General features: G+C 30.8%; 2 protein-coding genes across 2 annotated transcripts; one reads left to right on the forward strand and one right to left on the reverse strand.

Annotated features, from left to right (window-relative positions):
- The first annotated feature begins 827 nt into the window (after positions 1-827).
- LOC109787921 (germin-like protein subfamily 1 member 20) lies at positions 828-1,865 on the forward strand. Its single transcript, XM_020346518.3, has 2 exons — positions 828-1,003; positions 1,115-1,865. Exons 1-2 carry the CDS (start codon positions 889-891, stop codon positions 1,660-1,662), a joined length of 663 nt encoding a protein of 220 aa, XP_020202107.1. The 5' UTR covers positions 828-888; the 3' UTR covers positions 1,663-1,865.
- Positions 1,866-7,363: 5,498 nt separating this feature from the next.
- LOC109787913 (Ribosomal protein L9/RNase H1) lies at positions 7,364-11,099 on the reverse strand. The gene is made up of 6 exons (XM_020346510.3): positions 10,932-11,099; positions 9,875-10,060; positions 9,653-9,787; positions 9,195-9,308; positions 8,720-8,824; positions 7,364-7,747 (listed from the first exon to the last, which is right to left on the reverse strand). Exons 2-6 carry the CDS (start codon positions 10,019-10,021, stop codon positions 7,583-7,585), a joined length of 666 nt encoding a protein of 221 aa, XP_020202099.1. The 5' UTR covers positions 10,022-10,060; positions 10,932-11,099; the 3' UTR covers positions 7,364-7,582.
- Between the last annotated feature and the right edge of the window lie 7,929 nt (positions 11,100-19,028).

Below are 19,028 nucleotides of genomic sequence, written 5' to 3' on the forward strand. Positions count from 1 at the left end.
AATTAATTTTAACAAAGAATGTGCATATAGAATCTCCAAAGACTCACGTTCCTATATCATTGGCCTTGCAATTGTGAAATAGTAGTGTAGTTGAGAAAATTTCACATCCCTCGATTCTAAGTCTATTTCAGAACACAGATTCATAAGATCTAATGTCTTAATTTCTGCAACCATTTCCTCAAAGTCTGACTTTATCATATGCCGTTTCCTTAAATTATTTCCACGGGGAATTATTTAAATTGAGAAAGTGCAAAGTCAATGGATATATCTTAACGGTTGTCTTTTCAAATACTGATGTGTTATTGAAATTCTTTAGCAGTGTAAGAAAAACAAGTACCACGAAAACAACAATATATATTAGTGATGGTTCCAAATTTCCAATTGAGACCCAATCCCTCACAAAGTTTCCATATTCAACCGACTACTTTTGAAGACCGTGTTTAAACTTACAACAGTAACAGGAGGCCAATAGAAGATGAGTTATGGAAAGAAGTAACATTTTAAATACTTTAAACTATTATCGTAAAATTCAAGTCTGAAAAATTGAGACAAAGTCTAAATTGAACTTTGATTCAGTTAACAAGCTTCCCATTATAAAATAATGTTACAGGAATGGGGACAAAGTCAAGTGGACGAGGTAATACCGAAACACTTGCCTTTTTCTTTTTCTTGTGGAGCAACTGCTTAATTAGTCTACTCTTTGATCAAGTAGGCATTAGTTGTTAAGGAATGGTTCATCATCAAATAAAGAATTAATTAGGGTAAAGATAAACTGCAAACCAATTCAATGCTTCACCCTTATAAATAGCAAGCTTCACATGAATCAAAATTCAAATCTCACAAGTGTTACATATATACAGTAGAATCATTTAAGACTAAGAGGAAAATATGAAAGTTGCTTACTTCGTTGTTGCCATCTTGGCTTTGACATTCTCCGTTGTCTCTGCCTATGACCCAAGTCCTCTGCAAGATTTTTGCGTGGCAGTGAAAGAAACTGACGGTGGTATGTACAAATTAACATTCCTCGCAACTCAAATTCTAAGAGCTTGTTAATTTCATGATATAGATTATAATTGATTTTTTTTAATTAAAACTCTTGCTTGTTAATATGTAGTGTTTGTGAATGGAAAGTTCTGCAAAGATCCCAAGCTTGTGAAAGCTGAAGATTTCTTCAAACACGTTGAACCTGGAAAAACTGACAATCCATTGGGTTCACAAGTGACTCCTGTGTTTGTTGATCAACTCCCAGGGCTAAACACACTTGGCATATCTTTGGCTCGCATAGATTTTGCACCAAAGGGTTTAAACCCTCCTCACACTCACCCTCGTGGCACAGAAATCCTTATAGTCCTTGAGGGAACTCTCTACGTTGGATTTGTGTCATCCAATCAAGATGGAAATCGTCTCTTTACTAAAGTGCTAAACAAGGGTGATGTATTTGTGTTCCCAATTGGTCTCATTCATTTTCAATTGAATGTGGGGTATGGAAATGCAGTTGCCATTGCTGGTCTCAGCAGTCAAAATCCAGGAACTATCACTATTGCAAATGCCTTGTTTAAAGCTACTCCACCTATTTCTGTAGAGGTTCTAACCAAAGCTTTCCAGGTGGACAAGAGCACGATTGATTATCTTCAAAAACAATCTTGGTACGACAACAACTAATTTGGAAGCATGGATGATCATTTGATATTAGTTATTGGATAATTGATGATTGATGTTTCAATAGCCCCAAATAATAGAACTCCAAATAATTACTAATGTAATTAATAAATGTATGTGGGTTTCTTTTACATACATAATTGTTCTTTTTGTAGTTTGATTATACAATGTTTTTTACTTTAGTAAATGAACTTATTTTTGTTGGAGTTGTGCTTGGCTCCATTCTTCGGGACTCTTAATTTCAAGAGTAAGTAGTATCTAGGAATGACAATGAATATGGTCTTATAATACTTATTCTTATACTTGTGTTTAAAAATAATATTGGTAGCTGATTGCATATATTTGTGGGTAGCAATTTCAATTCTCATTCCTATGCCTATCGGGTACCTAGATTCCATACTTGTATCTACAACTCACACTTTACTTATATAGAGGTTAATAATAGTAATAAATTGATAATAAAAAAAACAATTAAAACAATTACTAAAGTTATATAAAAAAATATTCTTAAATTAATAATCTAAATAAAATCTTAAAAGCACTATAGTTTATTCAGACACAAATCATAAAAATCATTACAAAGATAATCATTGAATCTCTAATATTGAAATATTTTTATTTTAAATCAATATTATTTTGAAAACATCATACTTGCCTTAGTTTATGTTAATTATATCATCATAAATAAGAAGAAAAAAAATATCACATAGATGACTTAAAATATGAGAACTTAAACAAGAAAGAAATTTAAAAGAAACAAAACTAAAATAATTATATTATATATCGCATGTTTTTGTTTTTATGCATTTTATGTGTTGTTTGATATTTTGTGTTGTACGTTGTGTTTAGAGCTGTTTGAGTTGAGATCAAAGTTGACCAAGAATAAGAGAAGGTATATAAGTTTTTAGGGTAGAAGAACTTTTTCATAAGTTCATTTCTTTCAATTTCTAAAAAGAAGATTTAAAGAGATAAGTTTTACATTCAAGGAAGATTGTTTCTAATTCTAATTCCACCAAGAGCATTTTTATCCTTCTTTGAAGTGGTGATCGAACTATAGAAGATTGAGCTAAGGAGTTAGGAGTAGAGAGAAGTCGACCCTTGAAGGTCTCATTGTTCTTCCTTTCTCTTAGATTCTTAGTATTGTGGAAACTTTTGAGGTAAAGGAAGCTTATAGATTGACTCTTTTATGTTGTTGCATGTTGGACCATGAGTTGTTTGAGCCCATTAGTGGTGTCTATATATATCTATATATATATATATATATATATATATATATATATATATATATGTGTGTGTGTGTGTGTGTGTGTGTGTGTGTGTGTGTGTGTGTGTATGTGTGATAAAGTTTGGTGTTGGGTTTTAGGGTTGAAGGAGGTATGGAAATTATTTGATTGAATTCGCTTGTTGTTGCATGTTGTTTTTTTGTTTATTCTTAAGTTGTAGGAGATGTGGAGTATAAGTTTTATGAGTTGCGTGTTGTAGAGGATTAGTGTAGCGGGGCCTAATTTGTTGAAAGAAGGCAAGTTCCATGGAGGACATTCCCATTCTCACCAAACAAGAATGCATGCTCGCCCAATACGTTCATGCCTAACTGGTGAATATATGTCTATCCAGATTTTTATTCTCACTCACCAAGGTGAGTGTCATCCAACAAGAAGATAAATCTATGGGTGACTCTTAGGGAAGCTCACCCAATGAGAAGACCCATAGAGAGTCATGTTTGCTTAATGAGAGGATAGACAAAAAGTCAAGATTGCTCAATGAGGGGTTCAAGTGCTCAATGAGACCCTTGTTTTGGAAGTTTGTGTTGTGTTGTTAATTTTGAGTTATTTTGGTGTATTTTAAGATGAAAGATATGTATAATGTGGAGTTGATGATGTTTCATTAAATGTGTTAACTTATGAAGATATTATATGTTGTTTATTTCTCTTATAAGATAGTGAGGATGTGTGTGTATGTGTGTCTTGAGTTTAGACATGTCGTGTGGTATATGAGAAGTGTTGCTTGAGTTGTTTATGCATAATGCATGCCTTCTTTGTTATGAGTTGAAATTAGAAACAAAAGAAACTTGAGTTGTTTTCGTGTGTCACTGTGAGAATCTAAGTTGTGGTGCTCTAAGAGCCCAAAAATGAAAACCCTTTGAAGAAAGTTGACTCCTAAGGTGGAGGTTGTCTTTAAAAGTTATATCCTTTAAGTTTTTAGTTGATATAGTATGGGAGCAAGGTCGAGGCATGTTGCTTATGAAGTGACCAATGAAAAAGGTATAAGGTTGGGGGTTAAAATCCGTAACCGAGTATTGTAAGGGTACATATTATTTGAAGGGTAGTTAGTGATTTAATTTCATATAACTTTGGTTGATGCATAATAATATCGTGGTATTAAAAGAAAAGCAAGTAACAAGTTAGGAACAATAACAAGAAACCAATAGAAGATGAGCTAGGAAAAGGAGTAACATTTTAAATACTTAAATTATTATCGTCAAATCAAGTCTGCAAAATTGAGACAAAGTCTTAATTGAACTTTGATTCGGTTAACGAGCTTTCAATTATAAAATAATGTCAAGAATGGGTACAAAGCCAAGTGGAAGAGGTATTATATCGAAACACTTGCCTTTTTTTCTTGTGGAGCATTTGCTTAGTTTACACTTTGATCAAGTAACGTTAATTGTTAAGGAATGGTTCATCATCAAATTAAGAATTAATTAGGATAAAAATAAACTGAAAACCAATTCAATACTTTATCCTTATAAAAAAAAACAAGCTTCACATGAATCAAAATTCAAATCTCAAAAGAAACACATTTATACAATTTGAACCATTATTAAAGACTAAAAGGAAAATATGAAAGTTGTTTATGTTGCCATTTTGGCTTTGACATCCTCGATTGTCTTTGCCTAGGACCCTAGTCCTTTGAAAGATTTTTCTATGGTAGTAAAAGAAACTTGTGGTGGTATGCACAAATTAACAATAACATTCCTCACAACCACTAGTGGAAAAAAGGTTTTTAAAATCAGTTATTTTCGACTTTTAAAATCGGTTCCGTAACCGATTTTAAAAGAGCCAATTTTAAAAGTTAGACTTTTAAAATCGGTTAAATAACCGATTTTAAAAGTTACCTTTTAAGATCGGTTGTTTTATAATCGATCTTAAAAGCCTGGGTTTTGAAAAAACATCAAACTGGAACGGGCCGTTCCAAAACTGGAACGGGCCGTTCCAAAATTGGAACGGGCTGTTCCAAGTTGTTAAAAAGGCTTAAGATTATAATTTGGAACGGGCCGTTCTAGGATAGTTTGGAGTAAGTTAAAACCAATCCAGAACGGCCCGTTCTCCTTGCAGAACGGCCAGTTTTGCTTGTAGAACGGCTCGTTCTCCTTGCAGCACAGGCCGTTCTCCTTGCAGAACGGGCCGTTCCAGCTTCGAAATTTACCCAAAATGAACCTGCAACAAAAATAAAGACATTAAAAGAGCATGAGAAGACAAAAAGAGACACAAGAAGAGCATGAAAAGATGAAAACAAAAACGACAACGAAATTTACCTTTCGGGAGACTTTAGAAAATGAGAGCGCAAGAGAGTAAAAAGGAATGAAGGGAAAGATTAAAGAGAATGAAAATAGAGGGAAATATAAAAGGTTCCTGACGAAATTTTTAAAATCGATCATAAAATAACCGATCTTAAAAGTGTTGATATTATTTACAAAATTGTCACCGCGTCACTTTTAAGATCGATTACAAGGTAACCGATCTTAAAACTCCAATTTTAAATCCAATTTTTGCACTAGTGAACTCAAATTCTAAGAGCTTGTTAATTTTATGATGTATATTTTAATTAAAAAAATTTCTTGTTTATTTATAGTGTTTGTGAATGGAAAGTTTTGTGAAGATCCCAAGATTTTGAAAGTTGAAGATTTCTTCACATGTGTGGAACTTGGGAAAACTAACAAGCCATTGGGTTCATAAGTGACTCTTATGTTTGTTGATCAATTATCATGGTTAAACACACTTAATGTATCTTTGGCTAGCATAGATTATGCACCAAAGAGTTTAAACCTTCCTCACACTCACCCTTCTAACACATAAATCCTTATAATGCTTAAAGGAACTATTTATGTTGGATTTGTGTCATCCAATCAAGAAAAAACTTGTCTATTTACTAAAGTGATAAACAAGGGTGATGTGTTTGTGTTTCCAATTGGTCTCGTTCATTTCCAATTGAATGTGAGGTATGCAAATGCAATTTTCATCGCTAGTTTCAACAATCAAAATCTAGAAACTATCACTAATGTAAATGTTTTGTTTAAAGTTACTCCGCCTATTTTTGCAAAGGTTCTAACCAAAGTTTTCCAGGTTGACAACAGCACAATTGATTACCTTCAAAAGCAATCTTGGTATATGGTAACAAATAATATGGAGTGTGACTATTCATATTTCACGTCTTACTCTTTTAAAAAGCCCAAGGAACAACTCTAGTTATCCAAGAAGGACAAATGTTTTCCATATCACTCACATCCCTCCATATAATTCATAGCAGACACAATTAACTGCCTTTGTAATTACTCCATTATAGATAACATTTTATAACATCAAAACCTACAACCACTAAAAGAAACACTATTTAGCTATCGACATTTTCCCAAGTGATTCACCTTAGAGACTGAATTAGCAAACAAAATGGAATAAGTGGCTGAATAACAATTGACTCCATCAATTGCTGATAGATATAGATTCGTCACTACAATATTGGTCACCTTATCAATGAGAACCAAATTTATAACAATATTTCTCTGTCGCTAAGTCGGTTGCTAAACTATAAATTATTTTTTTTAAAATCTACAAATATAATTCAATCACTTCAAAACTATTGAATTAAGTTAATCGTCATTAATTCATTCGCTAAAATTAATATATTTTAGAAAAATTATATACTAGCAACTATCTTTAATAGCTAATACAACTAATAATTCGCATTTGCATTATTTTTATTTTTGAAGTAAATTTATTATAACTAACAAAATATCTACTATCATGATTATAATAACAAATACATCTTTATAATAACTAAAATAAAATGAATATAATCAAATTAATATTTAAATTAAATTTAGTCACATACATCAATGTCGTTAATAATATTACATAAAAATATATATAGAAAGCATAAAAAAATGCTATAAGATAAAAAGCATGACTTAGATACATTTAACACAAACGGTCTTCTCCTATACTAAAATCAATTGATGAATTTTGATTTTTCAGCTTTATCACTATAGGAAGACTCAATATCATTTTACTCTTCAAGTCTTCAACTGCTTGGTAAATTTTGACGGGGAGCCGAAAAGTTGATGGCCATGAGATAGGCACCATTAGGAAGGAAACGCAAAGGCCCAATAGAACCATTAGGAAGCCTACATGGCTTAAGGACATTCTGTAGTGTTAAGGGCTGTAGCTCATTTGACCGTTACTTTTCATTGTTTACAATAATCCTTGTAACCTTTTACTGGTTATGAAATGAATTGAAGTTTCATTTTCTTGGTATAGTTACTTTATCTTTTTTGCTTCAGATTATTAAATGTAGAAGTTATCTTATTTCCTTGAAAGTGATAAACTCCAAATTGGTCCACCAAAATCCCAAATTGGAGGTAGATATAGGATGTGTTGTGTTCAAGACTTCAAGTTAATAGATAAACAAAAATCGATTGCAATTCAAATAAAATAAGACACCTAGACAACACTTCATTGAAAAAAAATGTCAATAACACTCGTTAATAACAGAATATTGAAAAGACATCGTTAAATGTGTCGCATTTCTATTTTTATAAATGAAAGCAATGTCAAGATCTAATAATTCCCGGGTTCAAATTAATGATTTATCAGCATAAAACAATAATCCCATCGCTGGTGAACTTGAATTCAACAAGACGAGTGATTTATTTACTCCTGATTTTAACTTTCAAATTCCAGTTAACCTTGCCCTCTGGCAGCGGGATGGACATTGGTAAACGCAGTGGCACCTCATATTCTCCCAGTGTCGATAAAGGTGATGGAAGATGAATGTTATCGGGTGCAATGTTCACACAGAGTTGTCTTGCCACCTTAAGATAGAACATACAAAAGTTAGTAGCAGAGAAAGAATGAGGAAAAAAAGAATTGTAAGAAAAAAGGCTACCCTGATAGGAACAACATTAGAATTTGGCAAATATACATTTTGTAATTTCAGATAATTGATATAGAAGTAACTTTTCACCCATTTTTTAAAAGCAACACAAAAAAGTAATGAGATGAAAATAAATCCTAATTAGTTTCTATAAGAAACAAATGTTGCAATTAAATTATATGATTTGTGACAGAAACACTAACACCTCAAATTTGGAATCTTTCGGTTTGAGAAGAAGGATGTTAGAGACAACACACCAGCAAGAACAATCATCTACTAGTAGCAATTTTACATTTGGAGCAAGGATTATTTTCATATAAATTCTTTATTACCAAAACTGTCATATTTTAGGGTAACATTCCCCTTTCCTACATACATGATCGAACCCTCTTTCCACTGATAAAAAAACAAATGTAGTTCTCCCACGGTTTACTAACATGTCAAGATAACCAGTATAGGGTAAACACGAATATCACAGCCGAGCAACCGTAATTGATCCAAGACATAAGGTAAACATGTAAACTACAGTTAATTGTTAAGATTAAGTGAAGGAAAAGAGAAAATATAGACTGTTGATTTGATGGAGTAGAAGAAAGAGTATTATCCCCTATTTAAACTACTATTAGACTTCTAATTATAATTAAATAAGGAAACAAATCATGAAATATGAAAACCATTAATAACAGGTCATCTAAGATACTTTAAAATATTTTAAGATACAAAAATAATATTATAAAATATTATTCAGATATTCTAACATGAATCGTTCTCCATTCCATGCTCTGAATAATGGCAAGGTACAAATCTAACAGACTATGTTCTCATCGCTTAATTTGTTACTTAGCTAATATATATATATATATAATATAAAATAAAAAAGCATTTTTAAACTACAAATATCAAATATTACCTCAGCCACAAGAATATCTTTTGTCACGGGAAAACGTAACTCCAAGGGCACATCTTTTGATTCACGCGACTTTGCTTTTTGAACATCAATTAACCTCCGCAAGACCTATTAGATCATAACATCCAATTCCACATTAAAATAAATAAATAATCCATATTAACATGTGGGTTTTAACATGATATAGATCAAATTATCAACTACATATTTCTGTGTTAGAACTTCCACAGTTACAATATTTGTATCATCATAAAACATACTCAAAATTGAAGTTTGAATCGGTAATACATAATAAATAAAAATTAAAAAAAAGCTCAGAACAGTTCCTCTGTATTTTAGATAATACACCAAATTCCCCCGGGGAGTGATAATAAACATAAAGCAATAATCTACTAGAAAAAGAAAACAATTTCCCCATAAAGGATCACAGAAATAGTCTAAAACAGCAATGAAAAGCCTTGAAGAGTAAACTACAAACCAGCTTAGCTTTATCCAGACGTAGTGCTGCCTTTTCATACTCTTTCATCATATCTACCTTTGACTCTTTAACTAGAGTCACACCTTGTTTTATTTCTTCAGTTGGTTGATAGATCTGAAGCATTTAAAACATAACACAAGTAAAAGGTGAATACGGAGAAGAAAGTAATAGAGACTGCCTATGGGAGTATGCAAATGTTTATGAGCCAAGTATACAAGCATAGAATAACCACACACACACATTCACATAAACACAAACAAATGCAAAGGATGCAGTTGTCCAAGGATCGGATGTCAAACAGCATTATCATAACAAAGATTTAAAAATTTATTCCAGAAGATAGTAAAATGCAGAGAATTGTAACTGGACATAAATTTACCTAATGATGAATGGCATTGACAAAGAAGTAGCATAAATAAACAGATAAAATAGAGATTAATCGGAAGAAAAAAAAACACCTTGCGCTGCTCATTGAGGAGATAGGCAAACTTATCAATGTTAGGTAAAGCAAGGAGCTTGGGCATTAGGTGGTTGCGAAAATATCCAGGGGCAACTTTGACAGTATCACCTGCCTTTCCCAGCTTATCTATGTCCTATAAATTAGAAATTAGAACTTTCAGAAAATTGAACTTAAATGCAATCCCAGAAAACAAGCATCACAACCCAAGATAAGTAATTACAGTTGTAAGGATGACTTGGAGCTTCCTCTTGTAACGAAGTCCCTGGGAAGCATACAGGAGTGGGTTTACCACAGCATTATCATAACTGGCATCTCTAAATCTAATGATCTGCCTAACACCATGTCTGCCAAATTGAAGATAACCCATTCAGATTTGGATGTGGATTCACAGTCACCTCTTTTCTCACTGTCAACACCCAAAACAAATTACTATCAACATGACAATGTCAAACCAAAAAACTTGCATATCTTCAAAAATAAACACATTGGTTGGGACTCATAAAAATAAGAATAGCAATGGATCTTCCAGCGATGTGTAGTTGCACACATCAATGCCATAAGAACCAAACTGCAAGTCAAAGGCCTTTGGGTAACCAGTGGTCAAACCAATCGAACAGCAAGCTTGAGGCCTCAATGGTTTGATTTCCGGTTCAGTTCTTAGACATAGATGGTATTATGGCTAATTAAGGATACGACCATAGAGAGTCATGCATCCAAAACACAGCTGGTAACATTTTCTTGATTTTAATAATAACCAGAAAAGAACTCGTGTTTTTGTTAAATTACTTCACATTCAAACAAAAAAACCATTAGGTATAGCATCACAAAATCATCCATCAACATATTTCACACATTTGTAATTAGTTTATTTCTGAAAAGGCTCAATCATTTCATCAAACAGGTAGCAGGAAAGTAACCATGTCCATTAAATTCTCAACGTAAAAACAACCCACCCAACACAAAGCATCAAACAACACCCTGTAACATGATTACCCATTCTACCCAAACATAGATTGGAACCAAAATCAAATAAAAATTAAACTCAAAACTTTGCCCACTAAAAAAAAATTGAAAACATCGACGAATTTCCAAGAGCGAGTCTAATTCTTCATTGCCACGTGGAATGTGAGTTAAATTATATAACTTCATTCATTCCACAAAACAATTAACAAGAAGATACTGATTCAGTGTTGGGTTTCGATGGCAAACAACGAAGATGAAGTAACTACTCAGCTAAATGCCGAATTTTTAATAGCATGAGATCAATGAGGACTCACCGCAATCAAAGAACTGAATTAGGGTATGGAGCTTCAAAACCTGAAACTTCCTACACGAGGATGCAATCAAAACGCACCGTTTTTGAGGTGAGACTGAAAGGGTTAAAGTTGGGCCTGGTTACAGGGTTTAAGAATGGCAGAGTTGAGGTTCAAAACTAAAAAGGTAGGTTTTACTTGCTTGCATTCTATTTTACCCAAATTAATTCGTATTTTTTTCATCTTGGTTTAGATAAGTTGAGACATATTTACAGGTTCATCTAACACGTAATTTCCTTCAATCGGTGTCACTAGTTCTCTACAAGATTATTTCCCCCCCTTAAACTAGATACTAATGTCATTTTTATTTAATTAATTTTATATAATTTATTTTAATTATTATTTATTAATATAGAAAATAAAAATATATATATTTTAGATAAAAATTATGTGAATATAAGTGAAATATGAGAATGAAAATAATCTCTTAAAAAAAGTAAATATAAGTTTACATTGACTAAACGATATATATTACCTATATTATAATATAAAGGATATCTCTCTTTGATTTTTTTATTTTTATTTTTTAAAGATATTTATAATCTTTTATTATATATTAATTCTTTTCTTATCATCATAGAATATAAGAAAAAAAATATTTATATAAAAAAATTAATTTTTCACTCTATTAATAATATATTAACTTAATTTGTAATTATTTTAATTTCTATTTGTTTAAGATTATTTTAAATTTTTTTTAATTATACATTATCTCGTTTAATTTATATGTTATTATTTCTATTAGTTATGTTTATATTTATATTATTTGTAACCAAAATTTATAAAGACACAAAACGTCTCTTTTCTACTTGTTAAAAAAATGGCAATATTTTAATGTATCAAGCCCGTAAAAAAACAACTAAAATTTGTATCTTCACAAAATTTATTATTTGATGAATCTAAAGAGTAAAACAAAAAAAATTGAGGGAATATAAGGGTAAATACAAGAATGACCTTGTTATATGAGAATGAATGATCAATTTGAATTCTTAAACTATATTAGTTAACTTAAATTAAAAAATTATAAATAAAATTATTATGTACTATCATTACAATTGTTATTATCACCATTAGTTTTATATTTGTCATTATCATTATCATCATAATTATTACCTTCATCGTCGTCATCACTATCAATGATGAGAGTGGTATCAATAATGATAGTGATGATTCTGATAATGACAATGATAGTGATATTGGTGATGATAATGATGACAACAACAACAATTACAATGACAATTATGACAATGATAATAATAGACACAATCATGATATAAATAGTACATGATAGTTTTTTTAATTGTGTTATTTTAATCTAAATCATTTATTTTAATTTAAGAGTTGAGATTGAGGATTATCATTCTCACATAAAAATGATATTCTCATAGTATACACTTGTCATTTTTATGTGAGAATGAGAATGTTCAATTTCAATCTTTAAATTAAAATAAACGACTTAGATTAAAATAGTACAAATAAAATAACACACATCAAGGTATGCTTCATTTTAGTCACATTACATTTGCTTAAAATTTGCATTAAATTTGGAAGTGAATTTGAGTTTTTATTACCTTTGTAATCCAACTCTAGATTTCTTTAAGCTTAGTCTTTTTATTAATTGTGTTTTTATTTCTTGTCTCTGAATTTTCTCTAGTGTTTTGTGGTTCCATTTATGAAAGTGTATGCTTGCCTAGAAGAACTTTACTATAAGATAGCCTTATAAGGTGTTGGTAGAGGACTTGGAAGAAGCATTCTTTGAGAGTCTTGCCTTGGAGGAGCCTTGAGTGCAAACGCTTAGAAGGAATAAACATTACACCAAAAAAATTTTACCATTACCATTAAAACTTGTTTATTTAAGACTCTTGCCTTGGAGGAGCCTTGAGTACAAACACTTAGAAGGAACATACACTACACCAAAAAATTTTACCATTAAAACTTGTTTGTTCCTTGTGTATAGGATGCAAATTTTGAAACATTGGAGTTGTAATAACTTATGATTTTATTTTCTTTTTCTTTGTAGTTCTTTTTTTGTGTAAAGACCTTTCTTCTTGGAAGTGATTTTAGGAAGTTCTAAGGGTCTACTCAAAACTTTTTAATTTGTTTGTTTCTTAAGTAATCGTTGACGTTTAGAACTTGTAAAAGTGTGTTGAAAAACTTTTGAGTGTCAACTAGAACTTTCACATAAGAACACACTCAGATTACATATTTGATCGTGGGAGAACAACTTGCAAGAATGATAATTTGATGAGGTATTTAAAAAATAATATATCTCGCCAAATCACCATTCTTGCAAAGTTACTTCAGAATGATCAAATATCACAAGTAGACCATTATGTGCACATAAAAGAAAATCATTTTATTTGTTCAACAATGGTCACACACACACATATACATATATATACATACACATGTATCAATCCCTATATATTAGGTATGAACTAATTTTATGTGATGATACTTTTAGAGGCTTTTCTTCAACAATAGAGTTTGTAAAAATTCTTTTAATTGCTTATCTAATTCAATTTTTAATTATCATGATTATTTATAAATTAAATATTAATTTTAAAATAAATATAATAAATAAAAATAATTTGTGTTACAATATATTTATCATAAATTTAAAATATAATTTATATATTTAAACATAATATATATATATATATATAATATACATACATGTTTATTATATATAATTAAAAATTATATATATATAACTTCAAAAACCAACAAGATGCATTTTATTAATGCAATTTGCAATTGATATTAAATGGACGTTTGGATACCAAGAATATTCAATGTGTAAGAAAGAAAGGGGGAAAGAAAAGAAAAGAAAAATAGAAACTAAGTGGGCAACAGCTAGAAAAGCTCACATCTCAATGTTACGCAACAGTGATTGGCCCTTATTTGAGTAGCAAACACTTCTAAGTTCTAATGGCCTAATGCATTTTCTTCCATTGAGTCTGTTCTCTTCTCGGTATATACTTAGTCAAACAATTTTTTTTTATAAAAGTAATAATTGACCCAACTAATGGCCTAATGCATTAGTTTTTAAGGAAATAACCACTTTTTTCTTTAACTTCTTAAAGGAACATTCACAAAAAGAAAAGGCAAATATTTTCTTAATTAAAGCCCACTATATTTCAGTTAATTAATTTTCATGAAAAAACACTTATTTTGAAGAAAGAATTTGAAACAGTTCAGGTTTCTAATTATTTTGGGAATCTGTTTTTTAGCTCTCTGTTAAAATTAAAAACTGTCATGAGATTGAGATAACTGATCGAATTTCAATAGCTTCTGCATTTTATAAAACCTCTAAAAGGTAAATCACCTTTCTATACATTCTTAACACCACTTTTAAGAGCTCAAAAAATCGAGCAAAGCAAACATACATGCTTATGGTTATATATACAAATTGGGAATAAGAAATAGATAAAAGTAGATCACATATATGAATTGGTTAAGGTGTTATTGGAGTCAAACTATGAAAAGTCAGAGGAAATGACAGAGTGTGGGGCTTATTAATACTCATACTCAAAGTCAATGGTTCAATTTCATTACTTTCTCTTGATTTCACTAGGCATTTCTCCAATAGGAGATGTCACTAATTATCTTCTTCTTTGTCTTGCAATTGTTTGCATGCTCAAGGTTATCACTAGCCAATGAAGGAAGAGAACATTGCTTAATCACCCCAAGGCCCATTATGAACATGGGTGCTGTTCTTGATTTGGAGTCAATAATGGGTAAGCAACAGAAAATAGCAATGGAAATTGCAGTTCAAGAGTTCAATAACCTGAGTTGTTCCAAGATGCATTTGATTGTACAAAATTCCCGTGGAAATTCAGCTCGAGCAATTGCTAGTGGTAACGTCCTTTTCACCAACTTTTTGTTTCATGAGTGCTGACACAATCTTCTACACATATTAGTTGTCTGTTGTCACTTCTATCTTGTGCTTTTATCCTTTATTACATATGGCATTCTTGAAATGTTGTGAAGCTACACAATACATAACTCTATTGTTCTTTTAACATTTATAGCAATGTCTGTGAAGTTACAGTATAATGTTCTTTTAAACAGTTAAAAAGAATTAGTGTAATGTTTTTTTAGGTCTTATAGTGTGTTTGAAAGAAAAGTTTAAGAGATTTAAAGAACTTGAAATTTTTAGTATTTAAACTTCTTTAATTTCAATTTTTTATTATTTTTTTAAGATAAAAATTACATTTTGTCCCTCTAAAATTTTTCAACAAATTTTGTTTGTATTAAATTAGTTCTTTTAAAATTATAACATGTTAAGACCAACCCTTTTTTGTTTGTAACTTTGATAGTGACACTATCTCACGTGGCAAACAAAAATATACTTGGCAAATGAAATTTTTCTTATTCCCTCTAAAATAATTAAATTTGCCTTTGATCCTCCAAATTTTTCTATTAAATTAGTCCATATAAAGTAAAATAAGCATAATTTAGTTCTTAAGAGATGTTAATTCTCATTTTGTTCAATTTTTTTTTCTTGAAAAATTGAGTAGTAGATATAATTAAATCATTTTAATGTTGCTTCAAAAATAACATTTCCATCGAGAATAAACAGTACCAAAAATATGTTTTCTCAATAGACATAACCAAACTTATGTTTCACTAGTAGATGATTTCCACTAATAATGACTCACAAATATATAACCACTATGATTGTGAATAAAATAAAAAAGTGATTTCGTTATAATTACTGTCAACCTAACAAAATGGAATCAACATCTCTCAAAAAAATTAAACTCAATTTGTTTTATTTTTACAAGGACTAATTTAATACAACAAAAAAAAATTAGAGGAACAAAAGCGAATTCAAACTTTTTTAGAGGAACTAAAAAAAGCTTTTCGTTTGTCAAGTGTATTTTGTGACACCCTTACTACCCCAACACATATATTGTAATAATATAAATAAACTAAGGAAATAAATTTTTCAACGTCGGTAAAAGGGTTCACATAAAAACCTTTAGAAACATTCTTCGATATCCAAAATATTTTGAAAATGAAACATGGAAAATAAAACATAAGAGGTTATAAAATGTTTTCAAAATAATAAGTACAGCTCCATTTACAAATAAATTTCATGTCCTAGAAGTCCTCTGCCCCGATGTCACAATATCAAAGCATACCCATAACTCAACTGTTGACATTCTAGATGCTACTCATAGCCAGATCTTCCTCACCTAAAACATCCACAAATTATACGGTGAGAAAAGAAAACATCTATATGAAAAGCACACAAGAAAAATCTACAATATTGTCTCATCATAACTCATTACTTATTGAAGTATTTACAAGCATTTCTATCTATCATAATTCTATCAATCACGCAACATCTTCACATCACAATTCACAATCACACCAATCCATCACAAATCTTGCAATTAACCCTATGTCAAGGTCACGCTTGTAGCATCTCTTGCTCGAGGTCGTGCCACCCCCGACATAAGCATTAATTGCCTCACACATCCCACCCTATGCCAAGGTCACGCCTGTAGCATCTCTTGCCCAAGGTCGTGCCACCCCCGACATAAGCGTGAGAAATCACACATCCTACACTGTGCCAATGTCACGCCTGCAACATCTCTTGCTCGAGGTCGTGCCACCCCCGACATAAGCATGAGGAATCACTTATCCCATACTATGCCAAGGTCACGCCTGTAGCATTTCTTGCCTAAGGTCGTGCCACCCCTGATCACAAGTATGAGGATCCACATCCACATCCACATCCACATCTCAATTCCACAATACATACACAATCCACACAAAATGGTGGTTCACATACACCTCAAGTAATTCACCATGAATCCTCATCTAGATCATCAATTTTATCAAATAATATAACAATAACATTCATAAATTAATATAATAATCAATAGAATTAGCAATTTAATATCATCTTAACATAAACGGTAAAACCCCCCAATTATTTCAAAACCTAACTCACAGACACTTTTCTACAATTTCGTTCTCCCTCTCAGATTATCATTCTTACAAATTAAATATATATTTCTAATCCTCAATATATACGGAATCTAATGGGATCATCAATTTCTCAAACAGAAATAGTCTAATTTTCCCAAAACCTAACTAACAGACACTTTTCTATAATTTCGTTCTCTCTCCCAGAACATCATTTTTACAAATTAATCATATATTTGTAGTCCTAAATACATACAGAATCACATAAGACCAATAATTCTCCAAACAGAAATAATTATAAAATTACTCATAATCCTACGAGCTTCCTCTTCTACCCAATTCTTTCATGTAACTTTGCATACAAATAATCCCCTTTTCTCCTGTACATTGATAAGTAATAGCTGAACCTACGCAAGATCTGGTTGGTCTCCCTCGCTGGGTTCCCCTCGGTCTGAAGCAGAAAGTAGAGGGAAAGAAGAGAGAGTAGAAGAAAAGAAATCAGAAAATGAGAGGTGTGCAGGCTTCGCCGGAACGGCCCGCTCCAAATCTAGAACGGTCCGTTCTGGACCCTTAAATCACGACTAAAAATCACATCCAGAACGCCCGTTCTCAAACCAGAACGCCCCGTTCTGGGGTGCATTTAATACTCACAACGGTCTTATTTTGGAATGGCCCGTTCTCAACTCTGAAACGGCCCGTTCTCAATTTCGGAACGTCCCGTTCCAATTTGAGAACGTCCCGTTCACATCTAAAATTTGTAGACAATTTTTGTATTTTGGAACGGCCCGTTCTGGAATACAAAATCACTCTCGTCTTAATCGTTTGAAACGACCTGTTCCGATTTGGGAACGGCCCATTCTGGGCTACTAAACCACCCCTATTGCGCCTTTGGGCTCCCAAACAATATGTGAAAATCGGGCTTTTACATATTTTCTTTTTACACATAAGATAGTGCTACTAATAGTTACATAAAAGAACCGGGATTGACATATTATAATTTTAAAGGAACTATTTTAATACAAAAAAAAAATTTGTTGGACCAAAATCAAATTTAAAAAATTTTAGAGGGACTAAAAGTAACGTTTATCCTTTTTTAAAGCTCTTAGTTGAACATATTAATTCAAATTTTTTAAATTTTAAATTCTTAATTTTGATAAGGTAATTTAATTTTTACTATGAATAAAATTGATTTTACAGAAATATATGTTGAGATTTTAAGATTTAATTTTATAAAACTAAATATTAGTTAAATTTTAAGTATTTAATAATTTTTAAAAATAAATATTATGTAATATTTAATAATTTTAATTTTTTTAATATTCAATAATTAAAAAAACTTGATATTTTTTATATTGATTTTGAAAGATAGAAGATGGAGGTAAGAAAAAAAAAGAGAAAAAAAATTCAAATTCTTACATTTTTAGAAAATTTAAAATTATATCATTTTAAGAAATTTTATAAATACTTAAATTTTAAATTTTTTGTAAATTCTTCGTCCTAACAAAATACTTCAAACCAAAGCATTTGAAATTCTTTGAAAAAAACTGAATTACCTCATTTGAATTTTCTATCTAAATACAATATGTGTTATGTTTCTCAAATAAAATTAAGAAGGATTAGTGTATGGATAAAAAAAGTAGAGTGTCATGAAATCTTAATTTACTAAAAAAGTAGAGTGAATATCTATGTAATTTACTCCGTTTCTTTATATCCACAACTTAACCAAAAAGGTAGTTCTTATTTGAAAGTGAGAGAATTAAATATTATTTAAAATAAATTATATAAACACGTCTCAAGATCTCGTGAGATGGCATAAACATTCTCTACTTATTTTACCCTTACAATAATTATTCTTAATTATTTGAAACACATTATAATAATATTTCTTAGATATTACATTAACTCTCACTACTAGAGTTTCTCTTATTACATGCGACTTTTCTTGCGAATTTTTATAAAAAATTCGCAGGAAACGTTGTTCCTACAAAATTTTCTGTGAAATTTTATCTACAAGTAATACCTTCGTGGATAATATATTTTTGCGAATTTTAAAATTTGCAGAAAATTTTCTTACGAAATTTCTTGCGAAAAAAATTTGCAAGAAATTTTCCTGCAAAA

Source organism: Cajanus cajan, chromosome 4 (assembly GCF_000230855.2).
Source record: "Cajanus cajan strain Asha chromosome 4, NIPB_CcT2T_4, whole genome shotgun sequence".
Taxonomy (NCBI): Eukaryota; Viridiplantae; Streptophyta; class Magnoliopsida; order Fabales; family Fabaceae; genus Cajanus; species Cajanus cajan.

What these genes read in the sequence shown, in the direction of transcription:
- LOC109787921 (XM_020346518.3), top strand. Translation starts at nt 889, where the DNA reads ATGAAAGTTGCTTACTTCGTTGTTGCCATCTTGGCTTTGACATTCTCC. An exon ending in AGTGAAAGAAACTGACGGTG is followed by an intron (nt 1,004 to 1,114) that starts GTATGTACAAAT and finishes GTTAATATGTAG; the next exon opens with TGTTTGTGAATGGAAAGTTC.
- LOC109787913 (XM_020346510.3), bottom strand. Translation starts at nt 10,021, where the DNA reads ATGGGTTATCTTCAATTTGGCAGACATGGTGTTAGGCAGATCATTAGA. An exon ending in GTCTGGATAAAGCTAAGCTG is followed by an intron (nt 8,825 to 9,194) that starts GTTTGTAGTTTA and finishes ATGATCTAATAG; the next exon opens with GTCTTGCGGAGGTTAATTGA. An exon ending in AAGATATTCTTGTGGCTGAG is followed by an intron (nt 7,748 to 8,719) that starts GTAATATTTGAT and finishes TTCTATCTTAAG; the next exon opens with GTGGCAAGACAACTCTGTGT.